The sequence below is a fragment of the Phyllobates terribilis genome, unplaced genomic scaffold (genome assembly GCF_046119375.1).
Source record: "Phyllobates terribilis strain yellow unplaced genomic scaffold, ASM4611937v1 Scaffold_2__4_contigs__length_985480577, whole genome shotgun sequence".
Classification (NCBI taxonomy): Eukaryota; Metazoa; Chordata; class Amphibia; order Anura; family Dendrobatidae; genus Phyllobates; species Phyllobates terribilis.
Genome location: NW_027362762.1, coordinates 617,033,376 through 617,055,970, shown reverse-complemented (window position 1 = coordinate 617,055,970; position 22,595 = coordinate 617,033,376). Strand labels below are relative to the sequence as shown.

The window sequence follows — 22,595 nt, the reverse complement described above, 5'->3', positions numbered from 1 at the left end:
TTTTCTCCATACAGACATCAGTGACAGTCAGATCTTCCGTCAAAATGTCCAGTCGAAAAGAAATAAAAAAAAATCTCGCCACCAAAATGGAGGGTAGCACATTAAATGCAGACTCTCAAGTTTCAGCACTGAAATATGGAAGTGATACAGAAGTGTTTAAGCCAACGCCGCTAACACTTGAAAAGAGAGGTATGTGTTTGAGTGAATTCTGATAATGGTGAATCAACAGCAGTGCCCAGATATAAAATAATTGGTTTTATAGTGACATTTGTTAGGCAGTTACGGAGTATTCAGTCTGGATACGCTTCATAAGTACTATACATTGTCAACAGTATAATTTCCACCACACGTGTAACTTGTACATCCTGGGGATGGTAACTAGTTAGAAAACTACTATGCTAACTTTCATGCTTGGAAACCGTGGTTGTCCCTCTGAGGAACATGTGGCATTTACATGGGCTATGCCTTAAATGTTCATGTGTTGTGGTGTAACTTCTGGGAGCACCATTGATCCCATGAATGATGTCTTTTAACAAATGGACGTTGTACTCTGAATTCCAATAAAACCCATCCTTTCTGTATATATTCTCCTTTTGCTACAAGTCTTTACTGGTTTTAGATTCATTGTTAGCGACATTTAATGTGTTCCTTCTTACAGAGAAACCAAAACTGAATGTTGAGCCATGTGTGGTGAAAAGTACATTACCTGTCAAAGTTGCCACGAAGCAGAAAGCACAAGAAAGAACTATGGTTGCTGAAGTTAAACCAATGAGCTCTGCTCTAACATGCAGTGAAGTCGAGAAACCACCAGGAATGGTAAGTAACATTATTTCATTATGAACACTTCACAAGCTGAGAGAACAGTAGGACCATTGCAGGAACATGGTGTATGAGCAGTGCTGCCGCTTGTTAATCTGCTGTACATCCGTGATCAGTCAGAAGCCATTATGTGCCTTCTTCTGCCTCTGCCACAGCTAACATTGCCTTGGCTCTGGTCTACTCTACCGGGTAGAGTTTACTTATCACTTGTACTTTTGCACAGTACACTACAGTGCATCTAATGATGGCTGTCGGCATCAACCCCTGATAGACACCTTGTGAGTTCAACCAACATTTATCTAATCTGCTTAACCCCTTAGAGCTATGTATATCCTTTATACGCACATGTCAAGAGTTCAGTGTATTACTTTTGCGATCATTTGATCATCAGCGGTGACTGAACTGCCACTACCCCTGTGGCTGGAATAAAGTTAATTTCCTCCAGGCATCGTGGGTCTAAGTGCTGGTGCCAGGCAGGTTCACAACAGACCCATGTCTGTAGGTTAATAGCGTTTTTCAGGTGACAGGTTCCCTTTTAAAGTCATATAATTCGTATTACCACATCCATAATATCCTGCACGGTAAAGTGTGCAATAAAAATTGGTTTGAGGGGTGGTGAGGGAGGAAACAATGCTAGAAGTACTGTTTTTCTTCATCCTGCCTAACAAATTATTAAATAAACAGTAATCAAAAAGTTGTACAGATTCCAAAATGGTACCAAAAAATAAAGCTCCCTTACTCAAAAAAGAAAAACAAGTCCTCATACTGTTCTGTAAAGGAAAAAAGTAGAGTTAGAGCTCTCAGAACATGACACAAAAAAATTATATATATTTTCATTAAATTATGATTGCACAAAATGTATTAATGAAAAAAAAATAAAAAAAATCGACCTGTACTATGAAAGTATATAATTTATCCTGTGCTGTGAATGACATGAGAGAAAAAGTTGAAAACAATACTAGATTTGTCAGTGTTTGCTCATCCATCTTCACATACATAAAATAAAAAGCGATTAAAAAGTTGTACGAGGGGCGTTCATTAAAGACTTCCCCTGACCCACTTCCTGTGGACTGAGAGCAGTGAAACTTGGCACAGTTATTAGTCCTTCTCTACATAGGTGCCACTTAGGGGGACACACTTCTCCAATCTCTTTAAGCAACTGTAAACATCTCGCTTGTAGAAGTTGACAGGTTGCTCAAAAAGCCAAGTTGTGACTTGAGAAATCAGCGTCTCATCATCTGGAAAATGCTTGCCCTTCAAAAATACCTTCATCTTTGGAAAGAGGTGGAAGTCCGATGGTGCGAGGTCAGGTGAATAAGTGGGATGCGGTAGAATTTCAAAGCCACAGGAGCATGCTTCCATTTAGGCAACATGTGAGTTGTGATCTGGTGCATTGTCTTGCAGAAGGTGGACCATGTCTCTTGGTTTTGATGGCCTTCCGCAATTTCCGCAGCAGTGAAACATAGTATGCATCAGTGATCATGGTACCCTTTCCTAGGATATTCATCAATACTACTCCGTGCTGGTCCCAAAATACTGTGAGCATGACCTTGCCTGCCTAGGGTTGGGCACTTGCGTTCTTTGGAGGCGGTGAGTCATGCTTCCATTGCATCGACTGGACTTAAGTCTCAGGATCATAGTGATGGACCCAGCTTTCATCTTGTGTGATCAGTCTATTGTAAAAGTCCTCCTGGTTTCCATGGCACATCGTCAATAGAGCCTGAGAGCATTCGACTCTTTCCTGCTTCTGGAAAAGTGTGAGCAGCCGGGGAACCCAGCGAGCGGATACCTTATGCATGTGAAAATGGTCTTGGATGATTTTTTCCACAGACCCCACACTAATCATGACATTTTGGGCTAGGTGTAGAATGGTTAAGCGGCGATTTTCCAAAATGGCGACCTCCACTTGCTGGATGGTGTGTTCATCAATAGCTGAGTGGGGTCGCCCTGGAATTAGAGCTGTTTGCACCGAAGTCCGACCACATTTCAATTGATGATGCCAGTTCTTGACTACATCATATGATGGGGAATCATCACCATAAATCTTTCATCTCATCGAACGTCTCCTCTGGTGTTCTGCCTTTCAAGTAAAGGAACTTGATGACTGCTCTGTATTCCACGGTGTCCATTATCAAACCTCACACCACTTCAGCACCTGTAAAATCAAGACCGTTATCAGTTCTGAGTGCAAACTGGCACGTAACCTATAGAGACATGACATATAACACATGTGAAGTTTCAGCGTCCTATGATAAATAGAAGTGGGTCAGGGGAAATCTTTAATGAAAGACCCTCGTAAGTGCCTAAAAATTGCACCAGCGAAAATTTCCGCTTGTCCTACAAAAAAATAATCCTTAACACAACTATCTGGGGAAAAATATAAAAGTTTACAGGCCTTGTAATATGGTGAACCCACAAAAAATGATTTTTAAGAGTAGCTGAACATAAAGATCTATATAAATTGGGTTTTGTCATTATCTTATCGACCTGCAGAATATTGAAGAAGAAAGCAGGTCTCAATGTAGTTGAAAGTAAGCCCAATTTACACAATCCTTTTAATACATCGTCCTCTGTTGTGAACCTCTCACAGTATGAGCCAAACACAGGAGAAATGAATGTTTTATCAAAGGGACTAACATTCTGTACTACAAAACAACTTGATACGGCTCAGTTTTGTAGTGATATCGAGGAATTCTTCCACAGATTACGGCTTAAAGAATTCTTTCACAACCATGCAGATATCACACCACAAGGTAATCTGAACACATCAAAAAAGAGGACAGACTGGACCCCACAACCTGGGCACAACCAAACTCTGGATCACTACATAGACTGTTTCTGTAGCTGTTAAATTTGACATTTTGGACAGACACCACAAGTGCCACACTATATCAGTATGGAGGAAAGAAAAGCCATACAATCTTTATAAGCCAAAAACAATATCATCATCAGACCAGCAGACAATGGAGGAGCTGTAGTCATTATGAACATGTCAGATTACATCCAAGAAGCACACAGACAACTCTTGGATATAAAATACTACACGCCACTTCAGGAAGATCCCACCAAAAAATACACAGAGGAACTAACACATATCATCAATGGGTTTGATTCTACTTCATCCTCACTACTGGATCTAATACCAATCCCCAAACAGGTACCTTCTACATGTTACCTAAAATACATAAAGAAGGTAATCCTGGGAGGCCAATCATTTCTGCCATTGGGACATTAATGAAAAATATCTCAGGCTGGGTGGAGAACATTCTGAAACTCCTGGTGAGACGCACACCCAGCTATATCCAGGACACCACGGATAGTCTCTGCAAACTGTCAGCTCTCGGCCCACTTCCGGAGGACACAATACTAGCCACCATGAATGTAGAGTCTCTCTACTCCAACATTCCTCATGAGGATGGGATTGCAGCATGCAAACATTTCCTACAAAAAAAACAATCTGGCTACAGAACCAACTCTACAATTCATCAGGTTTGTGCTCCATCACAATTATTTCTCCTTTGGGAATAATTTATACCAACCATGTATGGGCAGCGCCATGGGAAGCAAAATGCCCCCACAATATGCTAACCTATATATGGCTAAACAAGAGGAGTAGTTTTTGTCGTCTTGCTCTATTAAACCCATAGCAACTTCCGCTACATTGATGATCTGCTAATAATCTGGACAGGCTAAAAAGATGATCTGCTGACCTTCCACGATAACTTCAACAGGTTCCACCCAACCATCAAGCTCACCCTCAACTTCTCAAAATCCCAAATATATTTTCTGGACATGACCATATACATCAAAGACAACACCATACAGACATCAATTTACCATAAGCCCACAGGATGTCCGGCATATCTTAGATGGAACAGCTTTCATCCAAGACACACAAAAAAAATCCATCATCTACAGTAAAGCTCTGAGGTACATTCAAATCTGTTCAGACAGCAAGGACTGAAAACTGCAGCTACTATCACTGAGGAATACATTCCTACAACAAGGATACCATCCACTGGTAATACATGAACAGATTCACAGAGCTACAAGGATACCAAGAAGTAGCCTCCTGAATTACAGACTGAGGGAGGACAACAACAGGGTTCCTCATGTGGTCACATACAACCCCCACATGAACATCCTAAAGAAAATTGGTGCTGATCTCCAACTCATATTCCACATAGACCACAAACTGAAAGAAATATTCCCAGAACTACCACTTCTCTCCTACAAACAGCCCCCTAACTTAAGGAATATCCTTGTCAGAAGAGTCCTCTCATCACCATCAGAACTTGCAAAATTTGCACCCACATATTACAATCAAATACAGTCTGCATACCTAACACAAATCAGGACTACAAAATCATGGATGTCTTTTCATGTACATCCTCCAATGTAGTGTACAAGATGCCTGGAAGGAGTTTATATTGGAGACAAGATGCAAAAACTGCAAACCAGAATAAATTTACACAGACACACAATTAAGAATGAACTGGACACACCTGTGGGAAAACATTTCTTTAGCCGGGGACACTGTATGAAAGATCTAAAAGTTTTAGTACTAAAACGTCACTTCAAGGGCAACAGAGAAAGGAAAAAATTTGGGAATTCAAATTGATAAGGATGTTCAATTCACTGACAACAGGACTAAATATAACATCTGGGTTTATGACTCACTACATGGACTCAATTCACACCTCCAGATGATTAAATATTCCCAGGGCGCCTCATTTTGCAACACAAAAACCTAATTTGATCTCCCTGACTTATCAGTAGGAGGCATCACAACTTACACCTCATGAGCAAATGTCTTGTAACAGCACTCCAAAAGAAAAATGTGAACATTTTATTTATGTAGAAAATCCACTTGTGAAACAAATAACTGATGTTTCAGCCTTGTTTGTCCTTCTCCAGAACACGTCCTAATGGCAAGGTATGCGTTATTAGAATAGAGGACCAGAGAGACGCCCAAGGAGAAAAAAACACCAATGTGCTGTGAAAAGGCGCCTTTTCACAGCACATTGGTGTTTTTTCTCCTTGGGCGTCTCTCTGGTCCTCTATTCTAATAACGCATACCTTGCCATTAGGACGTGTTCTGGAGAAGGACAAACAAGGCTGAAACATCAGTTATTTGTTTCACAAGTGGATTTTCTACATAAATAAAATTCACGCTGCATCAATTTTTCTTTTGGAGTGCCAAATTCCTTTATTTTACATTGGAGTTGAATCCTATTTGTGCACCCGATCAGCGAGTGCCGCACAGACATATTTTTGTTATTTTATTACTCCCCATAAATAGTTAATAAAAGGGTAGTAAGTTATATCTACCCCAAAGTGTGGCCACTTACAGTTATAACTAATCCTACAAAAACAAGCCCTCATACAAATTACTATGTCACATTTCAGGAGCCAAGAAAAAAGCGGGAAAAACATGCTGTGTCCTTTTAAAGGTTGTCCAGTCTAAAATGAACAGTCTGCAGTCACGTGTGTGACTGCAGACTTCTGAATCCCCCCAGAGCACACACTGTGCGCTGCAAGGATTCGGCAGTTTCTGACCAGGAACAGCGGTAATGTGTGCATCATGCATACGCAGTCTAGAGGGTGCAGCATCGCTCCATACAAGTGTTTGGAGTGTGGGCACAGCCGTCCACTAAACAGCTTCTGCCTGGGAGTATGTATAACGCATACATAACCAATGTTCCTGTCTCAAACACTGGCGAATCCTTGCAGTGCACTGTGTTCTGGGGGGGATTCAGAAGACTGAAGTCACACACGTGACTGCAGACTTCTCATTTTAGACAAGAAAACCCCTTTAAGGTCGAAATGGGCATGTCCTTAAAGGGAATCGGTCACATTGAAAATGCAGTCCAGTCTGCAGGCATGAGGGCCCTGTACAATTTCACCCATTTGTTTCAGGTGTGAATGTGTATTTTGTTGGTGTCGGTTCTAGGCACGTTTATATGGCATATATAGGTACGGTATTGCTTTGTGTAACTTTAGTTTGTGTCCCTCTCTTCACAGCTTCCAGTAGCAGAATCCACTGAGGAACCGTCAGACAGTGCAAAACCAAAGCGTCTTAAGCTCAGGTATTTGAATAATCTTCTTTCCCAGCTAAGCCTACATGTTTCTTTCCATACTGACAAATGGATGTTAGTGTAGTATAAATGATGGCGAGCAGTTTTCAATAGGGAGGTTAGAGACGCATAAAATGCTGCATAGCGGTGACCAGGGCTGTGGAGTCGGTGTCCATTTTGTTGGAATATATAATAAATTGGGTACAGAAGTTCAATGCAGTTTTTTTGGGGAATATTTTTTCATAAGAATTTGGGAAAGTTATGAAATGTCCTATAAATGTCTGTCCTATTCCTGATCTAAGGGTGTAGACTTTTAGCTGAGATGGATCTGTGCTACAGTAAATTTATCACATAAACATGAGCCATGTATGAGAGAGTCAGTCATGGAAATTGAGAAGTCAGGTTTGGCTTACCGACTCCACAGCCCTGACGGTGACATATTTTTCTTCCCCTATATCCAAACCATAAGTCCCTGCTCTTAAATTTGTGACAAAGGGAATTAAAAAGTAACTCCTCACCAATCTGGGGCTGCTCTTTATATTTAGGGTGGGCAGCCCCACACTGGTGATTTTGTTAAAGTATTTACCAGCTCAGATCTTCAGAACTAAATGCACTACCAGGGTGCAGCAAACCCACATAAAGATGGCAGCTACACAGGTGCAAATTACTGATGAGACAATCACTCACAACCTACCATTTCATGGAGGCGGTGACTGCTTAGTATTTGAATTGCACACAAAAAGGCTTGTATAGGGTGCTGTTCACACTTGGATAGTGCGCAGTATCCAGCTTAAAGCCTTTTAGTTACGCCCATACTATTAGATTAGGCGGGCTGCCTGGTACTAACCAAGTGCACCCCATGGGAACAGACACCCCAGTTTACAATGCCCGCACTGATGGGCCTAGCTGCACCCTGGAATAAAAAAGTGCAAAAATGCATATAAATAATTTGAGGTATTAGTTGGTTTTTTGGCCAAAATAACCAAGCTCATAACCCACGTCAAGGGTCCTCATGCTTACGAGTCCCTACACTAAACACAAAAAGCAAAAGCCACACTAAGAAGAATTAAAATTCTCCCAAAAATGTAACTTTTAGGCAGTAGGCCTAAAGCAGTATTTTCCACCTCTGTAGCCACCTTCTTTTTGTGGGTTTGCTGCACCCTGGTAGTGCATTTAGTTCTGAAGATCTGGGCAAGTAAACACTGTTGCCCTTTTTTTTTTTTTTTCTTGAATTTTTGGGGGAATTTTAATTCTTCTTAGTGTGGCTTTACTTTTTGTAATTTTTATTAGAGATAACTTGGTGTAAACTGCTCATAAGTAGTGTTGAGCGAGCACTAAAATGCTCGGGTGCTCGAAGCTCGGCCTGAGCTCACCGTGATACTCGGGTGCTCGACCCGAGCAACGAGCCCAATGTTAGTTTATGGGAAACCAGGGCATTTTTGCGGTGGCACAACCGGCAGTCTGTAGAAAGGATTAAAAGTGCCCAAAACGATAGTGACAGTGCTCAAATGACATGGGGACAGCATGGGGATCGCCCCAGGAAGCATTTCTGACCCCCAGGTCACTGCTGTCAACAACGTGGTCAGAGGTATTAAGCCACTTTTACAGGCTCACAATAAAACATTCAAAAACGAAAGTGAAAGTGCTTTCCTGTGAAATATGTTAAGGAACTTCCTTTCCAGGGTAAAGACTTGTGTATAAGGTAAAATAAATAACCAAAAACAAAAATACTCCTCCACACCTTGTGCTATGTTCACAAGTAGCATTTTTTATGCGTTTTTGCACTTTTGTATTGCTTTCAACCGTGACAAGTGCATTCACCGGGAAATGTCATTTTAACATTTTACAACCTTATCTGGCCATGTGCTGTGTGACACATGCATACAGTGCTGAAAAGACATGGGAACAGCATGGGGAAGACCCCTGGAAGCATCTGACTCCCAGGTCACTGTCTAAAAGTGTGCCCATCAGAAGTGATCCTTTCCGCATCAGAAGATGCAGACTTGCAACTATCCCCGTGCAAGTCTTTGTCCCAGGGCAGTGTTCAATTGTACCTACCCCATTCCTTGCAATGCAAGCGCAAGTATGCAGCCTGCCACCCACCCACCCCCAGGCTGCAATACCATACTGCTAGCTTGCTTGCACTTGAAATGGGGCCTTTTAGTTTGGAGGAGGCCGAAGCTGGCCACTACCTCATGGCTGCTTCGGCAACGAGGTATCCATACTCAGTCCCCAGCCGCCCGGCTGTCGGGTGTCCACGCTCGGTGCCCAGCTGCCAGGGGGCGCCCGGGTGTCCATAAACTGTCCCCAGCCGCCCCTATTGCTCCTTGGAACATCCCCCCCACACTTTTCTTAGCCCGGCCTGCTTTAGGGCAGCATTGGACGAGCCCACCAGAGAACCAGACTCCTCCGGGGGACCCTGGCTTCTCCATCAGGGGAGTTGAGCGTGCCAAGGTGAGGAGCATGATGATGATGATAGAAGTTAGCATCTGCTTTGTTTTCTTGCAATGCAAGCGCATGTATGTAGTAGCGGCTAGGCCTGAGGTGGTCAGCGTTTTGGCGCATATCCTACCTCCTCCGAGGATTGCTGGATGTTTTCCTGCTACTATCCCAGTTCTAGGACTCCTGTTAAAACAAAGCTTCAGGTGATGAATGATGGATGAGGTGGTGGCAAAGGAGAAAGAGCAGGAGGAACAGGGACCATTCACATCAATATCAGGCCAGTCAACCACACATGTCTAGTAGGATATGTTTCTGTACCAAAAGGAGCGGTTCGGCTACACAGTTATAGGGCATACAGTGAGTGCAATGCGTACCAAAAATTTCGAGGCAGTCCAATGCCCCTTGGAAGTGACATGGAGGTCAGAGGGCCTTAACTAAACCGTTTTTTCCATTTATAGCAACTGGGTCTCCTGTGCACTGTTGGCCTAAGCAGTGAATGGAAGGCTTTCCAAAAATTATGAGGAACTGCAATGCCCCTTGAAACAGACGTGGATTACAGCATACTAAAAATCTTCTACCCATTATTGGGGAGTGGGTCTCCCTTAGTGTTCGCCTATGCATTGGAAAGCAAAAGCTGACTAAAATTAGGAGGAAATGCAATGCCCGTTGGAAGAATGGTGGAGTTCGCAGTGGAATGAAAATACAATATCAATGCCACTTGAAAAAGTGGTGGAGGTCGCAGTAGCTTAACAAGACGGTTTTAATGCCCCTTGGAGAAGTGGTGGAGGTTGCAGTAGCTTAACAAGACTGTTTAAATGCCCCTTGGAAGAGACGTGGAGGTTGCAGTAGCTTAACAAGACTGTGTTAATGCCCCTTGGAAGAGTCATGCTGTACAGCATATTAAAAACATTATTCCCATTATTGGGGAGTGGGTCTCCCATAGTCTTTGCCTAATTCTTCCAAGCAAAAGCTTCCAAAAATTAGGACGGAGGAACTTGCAATGCTGGCAACACGGACCACGGTCACCCTGGTGGTATAGTGGTGGTGGAGGCTGAGGATAAGGAGAAGAGCAAAAAACAGCCAAAATGAGGAAGCGTATACCCATGTGTGGGTGTGAAGCGGTGCATGGGGAATACACCTCCCGAAATAACACAATGGATTTGACTTTGTTACTCTGCTGTCATTTGGTGGTGATGAGAAGTCTGGCCCAAACCAGCCCTTGTTCATTTTGATAAGGGTCAGCTTGTCAGCATTGTCAGTTGACAGGCAAGTGCGCTTATCAGTTATAATTCCCCCAGCGGCACTAAAAACACGCTCTGATAACACGCTAGCAGCAAGGCAGGCCAGGACCTCCAAGGCGTACAGAGCGAGTTCATTCCAAGTGTCCAACTTGGATACCCAATAATTAAAAGGCACAGAGGAATCACGGAGGACGCTGGTACGGTCGGCAAGGTACTCCTCACCATCTTTTGAAACTTTCCACTCCTTGTGAGAGTACAACGCGCCTCAGGGCCTGTAAGCTGGGCGGGTCTCAGAAAACTGTCCCAGAATGTTGACAGTGTTCCCCTGCCTCTGCTGGATTGGAGTTGCGTCTCTCTCGCCTGTACGCCTTGGTTGGTCAACGAACTGTGACCTCTGCCGCTAGCGTGTTCAGATGGGAATTTTTTTAAGAGTTCTGCAGCAAGGGCCTTCTGGTACTGCCCCATTTTTGTAGACCTCTCCACCTCAGGAATAAGAGAGTGAAAGTTCTCCTTGTAGCGGGGGTCTAAAAGTGTCACAAATCAGTAATGACTGTCACCCAACATTTTGACAACGCGAGGGTCACTGTTAAGGCAGTGTAACATAAAGTCAGCCATGCGTGCCAGACTGGTAACGGGCAAGACTTCCGCTTCCTCACCAAGATGACGAGTGCCAATGCTCTCCTCCTCCTCCTCCTCCTCCTCCTCCTCCTCCTCCTCCTCGCTCTCCTCCTCCTCCTCCTCCTCGCTCTCCTCCTCGCTCTCCTCCTCCTCCTCCTCCTCCTCCTCCTCCTCCTCCTCCTCCTCCTCCTCCCTCTCCTCCTCCTCGCTCTCCTCCTCCTCGCTCTCCTCCTCCTCGCTCTCCTCCTCCTCCTCCTCCTCCTCCTCGCTCTCCTCCTCCTCCTCCTCCTCCTCGCTCTCCTCCTCCTCCTCCTCCTCCTCCTCCTCGCTCTCCTCCTCCTCCTCCTCGCTCTCCTCCTCCTCCTCCTCGCTCTCCTCCTCCTCCTCCTCGCTCTCCTCCTCCTCCTCCTCGCTCTCCTCCTCCTCCTCCTCGCTCTCCTCCTCCTCCTCCTCCTCCTCGCTCTCCTCCTCCTCCTCCTCGCTCTCCTCCTCCTCCTCCTCCTCCTCCTCGCTCTCCTCCTCCTCGCTCTCCTCCTCCTCCTCCTCCTCCTCGCTCTCCTCCTCCTCCTCCTCCTCCTCGCTCTCCTCCTCCTCGCTCTCCTCCTCCTCCTCCTCGCTCTCCTCCTCCTCCTCCTCCTCCTCCTCGCTCTCCTCCTCCTCCTCCTCCTCCTCCTCGCTCTCCTCCTCCTCCTCCTCGCTCTCCTCCTCCTCCTCCTCCTCCTCGCTCTCCTCCTCCTCCTCCTCCTCCTCGCTCTCCTCCTCCTCCTCCTCCTCCTCCTCCTCCTCGCTCTCCTCCTCCTCGCTCTCCTCCTCCTCGCTCTCCTCCTCCTCGCTCTCCTCCTCCTCGCTCTCCTCCTCCTCGCTCTCCTCCTCCTCGCTCTCCTCCTCCTCGCTCTCCTCCTCCTCGCTCTCCTCCTCCTCCTCGCTCTCCTCCTCCTCCTCCTCCTCCTCGCTCTCCTCCTCCTCGCTCTCCTCCTCCTCGCTCTCCTCCTCCCTCTCCTCGCTCTCCTCCTCCTCGCTCTCCTCCTCCTCGCTCTCCTCCTCCTCCTCGCTCTCCTCCTCCTCCTCGCTCTCCTCCTCCTCCTCGCTCTCCTCCTCCTCCTCCTCGCTCTCCTCCTCCTCCTCCTCGCTCTCCTCCTCCTCCTCGCTCTCCTCCTCCTCCTCGCTCTCCTCCTCCTCCTCCTCGCTCTCCTCCTCCTCCTCCTCGCTCTCCTCCTCCTCCTCCTCGCTCTCCTCCTCCTCCTCCTCGCTCTCCTCCTCCTCCTCCTCGCTCTCCTCCTCTCCTCCTCGCTCTCCTCCTCCTCCTCCTCGCTCTCCTCCTCCTCCTCCTCGCTCTCTCCTCCTCCTCCTCCTCGCTCTCCTCCTCCTCCTCCTCGCTCTCCTCCTCCTCCTCCTCCTCGCTCTCCTCCTCCTCCTCCTCGCTCTCCTCCTCCTCCTCCTCCTCGCTCTCCTCCTCCTCCTCCTCGCTCTCCTCCTCCTCCTCCTCCTCGCTCTCCTCCTCCTCCTCCTCGCTCTCCTCCTCCTCCTCCTCGCTCTCCTCCTCCTCCTCCTCGCTCTCCTCCTCCTCCTCCTCGCTCTCCTCCTCCTCCTCCTCGCTCTCCTCCTCCTCCTCCTCGCTCTCCTCCTCCTCGCTCTCCTCCTCCTCGCTCTCCTCCTCCTCGCCCTCCTCCTCCTCCTCGCTCTCCTCCTCCTCCTCGCTCTCCTCCTCCTCCTCCTCCTCGCTCTCCTCCTCCTCCTCCTCGCTCTCCTCCTCCTCGCTCTCCTCCTCCTCCTCCTCGCTCTCCTCCTCCTCCTCCTCGCTCTCCTCCTCCTCGCTCTCCTCCTCCTCCTCCTCGCTCTCCTCCTCCTCCTCCTCGCTCTCCTCCTCCTCCTCCTCGCTCTCCTCCTCCTCCTCCTCCTCGCTCTCCTCCTCCTCCTCCTCGCTCTCCTCGCTCTCCTCCTCCTCCTCGCTCCTCGCTCTCCTCCTCCTCCTCGCTCTCCTCCTCCTCCTCCTCCTCGCTCTCCTCCTCCTCCTCGCTCTCCTCCTCCTCCTCGCTCTCCTCCTCCTCCTCGCTCTCCTCCTCCTCCTCGCTCTCCTCCTCCTCCTCGCTCTCCTCCTCCTCCTCGCTCTCCTCCTCCTCGCTCTCCTCCTCCTCCTCCTCGCTCTCCTCCTCCTCCTCCTCGCTCTCCTCCTCCTCGCTCTCCTCGCTCTCCTCCTCCTCCTCCTCGCTCTCCTCCTCCCTCGCTCTCCTCCTCCTCGCTCTCCTCCTCCTCCTCGCTCTCCTCCTCCTCCTCGCTCTCCTCCTCCTCCTCGCTCTCCTCCTCCTCGCTCTCCTCCTCCTCGCTCTCCTCCTCCTCCTCCTCGCTCTCCTCCTCCTCCTCCTCGCTCTCCTCCTCCTCCTCCTCGCTCTCCTCCTCCTCCTCCTCGCTCTCCTCCTCCTCCTCCTCGCTCTCCTCCTCCTCCTCCTCGCTCTCCTCCTCCTCGCTCTCCTCCTCCTCCTCCTCGCTCTCCTCCTCCTCCTCGCTCTCCTCCTCCTCCTCGCTCTCCTCCTCCTCCTCGCTCTCCTCCTCCTCCTCGCTCTCCTCCTCCTCCTCGCTCTCCTCCTCGCTCTCCTCCTCCTCGCTCTCCTCCTCGCTCTCCTCCTCCTCCTCGCTCTCCTCCTCCTCCTCCTCGCTCTCCTCCTCCTCGCTCTCCTCCTCGCTCTCCTCCTCCTCCTCGCTCTCCTCCTCCTCCTCCTCCTCGCTCTCCTCCTCCTCCTCGCTCTCCTCCTCCTCCTCGCTCTCCTCCTCCTCCTCGCTCTCCTCCTCCTCCTCGCTCTCCTCCTCCTCCTCGCTCTCCTCCTCCTCCTCGCTCTCCTCCTCCTCCTCCTCGCTCTCCTCCTCCTCCTCCTCGCTCTCCTCCTCCTCCTCCTCGCTCTCCTCCTCCTCCTCCTCGCTCTCCTCCTCCTCGCTCTCCTCCTCCTCCTCCTCGCTCTCCTCCTCGCTCTCCTCCTCGCTCTCCTCCTCCTCCTCCTCCTCGCTCTCCTCCTCCTCCTCCTCGCTCTCCTCCTCCTCCTCCTCCTCCTCCTCCTCCTCCTCCTCCTCCTCGCTCTCCTCCTCCTCCTCCTCCTCGCTCTCCTCCTCCTCCTCCTCGCTCTCCTCCTCCTCCTCCTCCTCCTCCTCCTCCTCCTCCTCCTCCTCGCTCTCCTCCTCCTCCTCCTCCTCCTCCTCGCTCTCCTCCTCCTCCTCCTCCTCCTCGCTCTCCTCCTCCTCCTCCTCCTCGCTCTCCTCCTCCTCCTCCTCCTCCTCGCTCTCCTCCTCCTCCTCCTCGCTCCTCCTCCTCCTCGCTCTCCTCCTCCTCGCTCTCCTCCTCCTCGCTCTCCTCCTCCTCGCTCTCCTCCTCCTCGCTCTCCTCCTCCTCGCTCTCCTCCTCCTCGCTCTCCTCCTCCTCGCTCTCCTCCTCCTCGCTCTCCTCCTCCTCGCTCTCCTCCTCCTCGCTCTCCTCCTCCTCGCTCTCCTCCTCCTCTCCTCCTCCTCGCTCTCCTCCTCCTCGCTCTCCTCCTCCTCGCTCTCCTCCTCCTCGCTCTCCTCCTCCTCGCTCTCCTCCTCCTCCTCGCTCTCCTCCTCCTCCTCCTCGCTCTCCTCCTCCTCCTCGCTCTCCTCCTCCTCCTCGCTCTCCTCCTCCTCCTCGCTCTCCTCCTCCTCCTCGCTCTCCTCCTCCTCCTCGCTCTCCTCCTCCTCCTCGCTCTCCTCCTCCTCCTCGCTCTCCTCCTCCTCCTCCTCCTCGCTCTCCTCCTCCTCCTCGCTCTCCTCCTCCTCCTCCTCGCTCTCCTCCTCCTCCTCCTCGCTCTCCTCCTCCTCCTCCTCGCTCTCCTCCTCCTCCTCCTCGCTCTCCTCCTCCTCCTCCTCGCTCTCCTCACTCTCCTCCTCCTCGCTCTCCTCCTCCTCCTCCTCGCTCTCCTCCTCCTCGCTCTCCTCCTCCTCCTCCTCCTCGCTCTCCTCCTCCTCCTCCTCCTCCTCGCTCTCCTCCTCCTCCTCCTCCTCCTCGCTCTCCTCCTCCTCCTCCTCCTCCTCGCTCTCCTCCTCGCTCTCCTCCTCCTCCTCCTCGCTCTCCTCCTCCTCGCTCTCCTCCTCCTCGCTCTCCTCCTCCTCCTCGCTCTCCTCCTCCTCCTCGCTCTCCTCCTCCTCCTCCTCCTCCTCCTCGCTCTCCTCCTCCTCCTCCTCGCTCTCCTCCTCCTCCTCGCTCTCCTCCTCCTCCTCGCTCTCCTCCTCCTCCTCCTCCTCCTCGCTCTCCTCCTCCTCCTCCTCGCTCTCCTCCTCCTCCTCGCTCTCCTCCTCCTCCTCGCTCTCCTCCTCCTCCTCCTCCTCGCTCTCCTCCTCCTCCTCCTCCTCGCTCTCCTCCTCCTCCTCCTCCTCGCTCTCCTCCTCCTCCTCGCTCTCCTCCTCCTCCTCCTCCTCGCTCTCCTCCTCCTCCTCCTCCTCGCTCTCCTCCTCCTCCTCCTCCTCCTCGCTCTCCTCCTCCTCCTCGCTCTCCTCCTCCTCCTCGCTCTCCTCCTCCTCGCTCTCCTCCTCCTCCTCCTCGCTCTCCTCCTCCTCCTCCTCCTCCTCCTCGCTCTCCTCCTCCTCCTCCTCGCTCTCCTCCTCCTCCTCCTCCTCCTCGCTCTCCTCCTCCTCCTCCTCCTCGCTCTCCTCCTCCTCCTCCTCGCTCTCCTCCTCCTCGCTCTCCTCCTCCTCCTCCTCCTCGCTCTCCTCCTCCTCCTCCTCGCTCTCCTCCTCCTCCTCCTCCTCCTCGCTCTCCTCCTCCTCGCTCTCCTCCTCCTCCTCCTCCTCGCTCTCCTCCTCCTCCTCCTCGCTCTCCTCCTCCTCCTCCTCGCTCTCCTCCTCCTCGCTCTCCTCCTCCTCGCTCTCCTCCTCCTCCTCCTCGCTCTCCTCCTCCTCGCTCTCCTCCTCCTCCTCCTCGCTCTCCTCCTCCTCCTCCTCGCTCTCCTCCTCCTCCTCGCTCTCCTCCTCGCTCTCCTCCTCCTCCTCCTCGCTCTCCTCCTCCTCCTCCTCCTCCTCCTCGCTCTCCTCCTCCTCCTCCTCCTCGCTCTCCTCCTCCTCCTCCTCGCTCTCCTCCTCCTCCTCCTCCTCCTCGCTCTCCTCCTCCTCGCTCTCCTCCTCCTCCTCGCTCTCCTCCTCCTCCTCCTCGCTCTCCTCCTCCTCCTCCTCCTCCTCGCTCTCCTCCTCCTCCTCCTCCTCCTCCTCGCTCTCCTCCTCCTCCTCCTCCTCCTCCTCGCTCTCCTCCTCCCCCCTATCCTCAGGCCACCCACGCTGAGCCGACTGTATGACAGTTGTACCGGTACCACCGTCTACAGCGCATGATACCAGCTCCTGTTTTTCCTCCTCTTCTCCCTCATTGTCCCCCAATGCACGTTGGGATGAGATGAGGCTGGGCTGTGTGTAATCGCCCATTACGGCTTCTTGATCCATACTCTGGCTGCAATGCCTCCTCTTTAATTCTCTGCAGAGAGCGTGGGATGTTGACGCTAATGATGGCGCCATCGCCACTCACCATCTTGGTGGACTCCTCAAAGTTTGTCAGGATGGTACATATGTCAGACATCTAGGTCCACTCCTGAGGTCTTATGTGTGGAGTCTGACCTGAATATCGACGGCCTTGTTGCAGCTGGTACTCCACAACTGCTCTGTTCTGCTCACAAATCCTTTGCAACATGTGGAGGGTAGAGTTCCAACGTGTGGGGACATCACACAGCAGTCTGTGTGACGGAAGCTGCAAACGCTGCTGCAACACAGCAAGGGCGGCGGAAGCTGTAGCCAACTTCCGAAAATGAGCTGACAGGCGCCTTACTTTGACTAGCAGATCTGGCAACTCGGGGTATGATTTAAGAAACCGCTGAACCATGAGGTTAAGCACATGAGCCAGTCATGGTACGTGTGTGATCTCGCCTCGCCTCGCCTCAGAGCCGCCACTAGGTTACGGCGATTGTCACACACGACCATGCCAGGATGTAGGTTCAGCGGTCTCAGCCATAGATCTGCCTGCTCTTTCACATCTGTCCACAACTCACAAGCAGTGTGAGGTTTATCACCTAAGCTTATGAGTTTCAGCACAGCCTGTTGCAGCTTGGCTGAGGCAGTACTTCGGTGCTTCCAGCTTGTAACTGATGTGGTGATATCTGAGATGGAGGCTAAACATGAGGAGGAGGATGAAGAGCAGGAGCTGTACACTGTGGGGCAACTCTGACTGACATAGGGCCCGCAATCCTCGGTGTGGGGAGGATGTGTTCCGTCCCAAGGTCCGACTGGGTCCCGGCTTCCACTATGTTTACCCAGTGTGCCGTCAGGGAGATGTACCGTCCCTGGCCGCAAGCACGTGTGCGTTGTCAGGTGGACTCTCCCAGTAACTGCGTTGTTGAGGGCACGGCAGATGTTTTGGGACACTTGCTTGTGTAGTGTGGGGATGGCACACCGGGCGAAATAGTGTCGGCTGGGGACCGAGTACCGAGGGACGGCCACCGCCATAAGGTTGCGCAAGGGTTCAGTCTCCACCAGCCTAAAAGGCAGCATTTCCAACGCAAGCAGTCGTGAAATGTGCGAATTTAGGACTGTGGCCTGTGGGGCGTTGGCTGCGAATTTGCGCTTTCGTTCAAAGGTCTGGGATATGGACAATTGTACGCTGCGGTGGACATGGACGTTGATGCTGTTTCTTGAGAAACTGCCATAACAAGTGAAGACTGAGAGGAGGGGGCATCTTTGCATGCAGTATGGACAGGGGATTGCCATGCACGCACAACAGGGGGTTCTCTTACAGGCACAACAGTGGAAGAAGCAGTGGTGACACCCGCTGACACTGGTCGTGGACCCTGGGGTTCGCCCCACAAAGTCGGGTGCTTTGTTGACATGTGCCTGATCATGCTGGTGGTGGTCAGGCTGGTAGTTTTGTCACCCCTGCTGATGCTGGCATGGCAGGTGGTACAAATGGCCTTTTTGGGGTTATCAGCAGAGTCTCTAAAAAAAATTCCAGACTCTGGAAGACCTTATGGTTGTACTGGCAACGTTCCTCGTGTTGGTGTTACGGGGAACTGTTGCCCGCCTTCTGTGTGCGGCCACCACACTGCTTCTTCCTGTCTGTTGGGGTACTCTGCCTCCCTCCCCCTGTGTGCTGCTGGCCTCTCTCTGCGTGTCCTCCTGCCACGTTGGGTCAGTTACTAGATCATCCACCATCTCCTTCTCTTCTTCCACTTGCTCACCACGATCCTCCTCCTCACTTCTTGGCAATTGTCTCGTCATCGTCCACCTCTTGTGATAAATTGCCAGCGTCAACTTCCTCTGGCTGTGGCTGTTCAAATATTTGGGCATCGCTACATGGGATCTCCTCTTCCACCACTTCAAGCGGAGCTGGCGAGGGGCCCAAATATGGAAATGGTCCAGTGAACAGCTCTTCAGAGTGTGGGATCAGTTGCTGTCTGACGACACTCGGCATGGTGGGAGGAAGGAGCATCAGGGTGAGGAGTATGCGGTCTAGACTCAAGGCTACTAAAACTTGACCGTGTGGAAGACAGACTGGAGGTGGTGGTGCCCAGGTAACTGGAAGTATTATCTGCTATCCAATTAATAACCTGTTCACACTGATTAGTTCGCAATAGTGGTCTTGTTGTGTGCTTCCCTAGTAATTCGGTCAAGAACTGGGAGCGAGAAGATGTGGCTGTTGGTTGTGGCACATTTTCACCTTGGCCACGGCCCCGTCCTCTGCATGCACCATCACCAGAACGTCCAGTTCCACGTCCCTTGCCACGCGCCTTGCCCATTGTAAAGGAAGTAAAATAGCTTACACTCGCACTATCAATGGAAAAAGGGTAATAAAAAGTATATTAGAACCGTGGAAGAGGAAAACCACAGATCTATTTCTCTGGCCTACACCAGAATCTTTTAAACAGATATATTTGTGACAGGGAGATACTATTACTGGGGTTTTTTTTACGTAAAACAGGCCAAAAGCTGGATAATACAGTGGAACTGCAAAACCACAGTTCTAATTTACTGGCGTATACCAGACTTTTTTAAATAGATATATTTGGGGCTGAACAGTCAGCGACACACTCAAACTGTTTTTTTTTTTATGTAAAAAAGGCCCAAAAGTGGATAATACAGAGATTTGAACCGTGGAACTGCAAAACCACAGTTATATTTTTCTGGCCTACACCAGAATCTTTCAAACAGATATATTTGTGTCTGAACAATCAGGGAGACACTATTACTTTTTTTTCTTTACGGAAAAAATACCAAAAGCAGGACAATACAGAGATTTGACCTGTGGAACTGCAAAACCACAGTTATATTTCTCTGGCCTACACCAGACTCTTTTAAACAGATATATTGGTGTCTGAACAGTCACAGACACACTCAATTTTTTTTTTTAGGGGGGTGGGGGGAAATACCAAAAGGTTAATAAGACGCTTATTTGAACAGTCTGACTGAGGGGAAAAAAAAATACAGGATTTAGATGGAAAAAAAAGGATTTTTCCTGGCCCCTGAGACCGGGTAATAAGTCTAGCAATTTGACCAGCAGGAGCACACAGGACTGTAATGCAGCGTTTGTTGGTAAAACCACTGCGTGTCCTATACAACCTGCCTGATATCTGGGATGGATATTAGTCCTGAGAAGGACTCTGTTTGATTTGACAGGCTTTACAGACTCTACACTACCTATTTCGCTGTCTAAATCTCTCCCTAGGTCAGTAGCACTCTCCCTACACTGTCTGATCCGGAGCGACTGTGTCCAAGATGGCGGCGCCCAGTTTTAAATACTCGAGGTGACGCTGTGCGGCCAGCCAATCACTGTAATGCCCACAAACAACATGGCTGCGGCATTACAGTGACTGGCTGGCAATCCCTGCATGTTCATTGGCTCTGTAAAGAGCGCCAAACATGCAGGGCGGAGACCCGAGCTCCCGCCCAAGTAACCCGGAAATGCTCGGTGCTCGCCGAACATCCCGAGTAGTGAGATGCTCGGGCGAGTACCGAGCAGTGTCGAGCATGTTCGCTCAACACTACTCATAAGTGCTCCTAATGCCCCCACTTTCTACCAGGTGGGCCAAATCGTCTGGGTTGTGAGATTTTAGCACGCACAGCGGGATCCTACAACCCTCCTGTGGCCATTCTCGGTAACGAGTTTTCCCCCTTTCCACTAACCCAGTTCTGTTGCTTACTTTCCGAGGCTGTTAGTGAGCGATGTCACTGTAATAGTGTTATTAATGCTGACCTGAGATCACAGAATTCACCAGTGTGATCGGCCACATGTACCTGTGACCTAAGAAATGGGGTTTGATGTGCTTTGCAGTTACATGTCCCAATCAGGCCATCAGCCGCCTCCAATAATTGAACACTTCATGTTAGAAAGCTGCTTTTCTATTGGAGGAGGCTGATGGACTTGTCTGGTCACATGCTCATCCACCAGCCGCCATTTTATGAACAGAAGTGCTCTGAGAAAAGCTGAGCTGACAAAAGGAGGTGTCCATCCCTTTATGGACTAACTTGTCATTTTACATTTTATGAATGTAAAAACTGTGATGTTTCTTATTAGAGATATAGGATCTGATTCCTCCTAGCTTTTATGCTTGTATGTTGGTATAAAAACATTAAACTTTGGTGCAGCTCGAGGCTGCTTTAAAGTTTTGTGACTATTTGCACTCTCTGCATTTTTGCCCAGCTCTGACAGTGAGTAGAGCAAAGGCAGGGTGGCAGTGTGGTGAGCTTTCATAAGCGGTGGCATTCAGGGAGCCACAAATCTTAGTCTAGCAGGGACTAGAGTAGGATTCACGCTGCTCGCCTGACGCTCATGTTTCATGAAGGAGCATACACCTCTTCATGAATCAGGAGCTTCTGACTCCCAACACGTCTTCTCATCGAGACCTGCGTAAACTGATCATTCACGCTCAGAGGTGTGAGAAGAGTTACTGCTCAGACGTCTACGGGCAGGAGGTGGGAAGCACCAGAGGAAGACTTCAGGCTTTCTGTTTAATGATAACATTTCTTTTTTCTTTTCCTTGTCTTAGCCCTGAAGTTATCACACCTTTGCCTAGTGCTTCTGCCACAGTACAGCTTCCCATGAAGTCTCCAAGGACGAGTACAGCATCGATGGGAAAAGCTTCTGTGCCCACAGAGGACGAGTTTGATGAGCTGATGTGGGAAATTTCTGATGATAAGCTTGATGCAGAGTTGGATCTGGATTCAAATAAAGATGAAGATGCTCTTCTTCTGGAGCTGTCTAAGATGATTGACAGCTGATCCTGCAGTGATTTTGGCGCTGCACAATGTAAACTGTATATGATGTAAATACACAACTGCCATGGTTTTGCACAGTAAATTGCTCAGTTTTAATCCTGAGCTATGTAAAGCATCAGACTGGTATGGCATCCAGGCTAAAATTGTAGGAGAAGGAAAAAAAAAAATAAAATTGTATTTCTCTGGCCTTTCTAAAAACTAACTTTTTGCTGATTTATTAAATCTCATATGCTCAGGCAAAACCAATATAAATTATTATGGGCAATACCTATGTGTTTATTGCTTTTTGTCTTTTTCAAGAATATTTAGCTACTATTTTACATTTTTATTGTTTTTATAATGAGACTGGAAGAATTTCTTTCAATTGTAACTTTTATTTTCGTTTGATATAAAATTGCCCTCCCTTTTCTTTTAATTGGAAATTTAATTATAAAAGATAACTGCACTGGGTTGTTTCGTTAAATTATGTACAATTATTGAAGTAATTGCTAATATATTATTTAAAGCAAAAGTGTCCCTAGCAGCTTTTCGTATACCAGCCATAAAACCAAGCTGTCATTTTTCTCAGGAAAGGCTTTCACCATTGAGTCATGTGAATTTTTGTATTTTTATTTGATTGGTTTAAATGAACCCTGTTTGAGGATTACTAATTTACTTACACTTACTAGATGTATATAATTGCATTTACTTAAAACCCAGTCGGCAACAGAAGTTTTTATTTGTTTAAACATCTGGCACAATGCGACATATAAATTGACAAAATTTAGTAGTGTCAACTTCTGTGTAATTTGGGTTTTTTTTTTGTTTTTTTTATGGGCAATTCAGTTTTGAACAAGTTGAGTTATAAAGGATAGAGAATTGTCTAAATGTGTATGTTTAATCATCCTATGTATTTTTCATTGAAAGTGTTGCGAGTTATTGCCACAAAGTAAAAATATTTTCTCAAGTTTAATGTTTTGGTTTTTTTCTCCCTACTCACCTCCAAATTATACTGATTTATTTAAAATATTCTATGTTAGCTTAACTTACTGAGCCAATTTAAAAAAAAAAACTATGCCATTATTTGACATTTTCTCCAATTATTCATAATATAGCGTTTACAATAAAACTAGTAATGTAACAACTATCCTTTAACCCCTTAAGGACCTTTGGGTTT

At 49.1% G+C, this 22,595-nt stretch overlaps 1 protein-coding gene across 8 annotated transcripts in view; it reads left to right on the top strand.

The window, feature by feature from the left end:
• ZC3H11A (zinc finger CCCH-type containing 11A) overlaps positions 1-22,371 on the top strand; it is a 68,351-nt gene extending 45,980 nt beyond the window's left edge. For 7 of the 8 annotated variants that reach the window (XM_073666557.1, XM_073666553.1, XM_073666548.1 and 4 more), the window contains 4 exons: positions 15-189; positions 659-816; positions 6,844-6,908; positions 21,211-22,370. In XM_073666557.1, coding sequence (XP_073522658.1) covers positions 15-189; positions 659-816; positions 6,844-6,908; positions 21,211-21,442 — 630 coding nt within the window. In that variant the 3' untranslated portion in view covers positions 21,443-22,370. Of the gene's footprint in view, positions 1-14; positions 190-658; positions 817-6,843; positions 6,909-21,210 lie in introns of all 8 variants that reach the window. The other variant, XM_073666559.1, reaches the window with a different exon arrangement.
• The last annotated feature ends 224 nt before the right edge of the window (positions 22,372-22,595 follow it).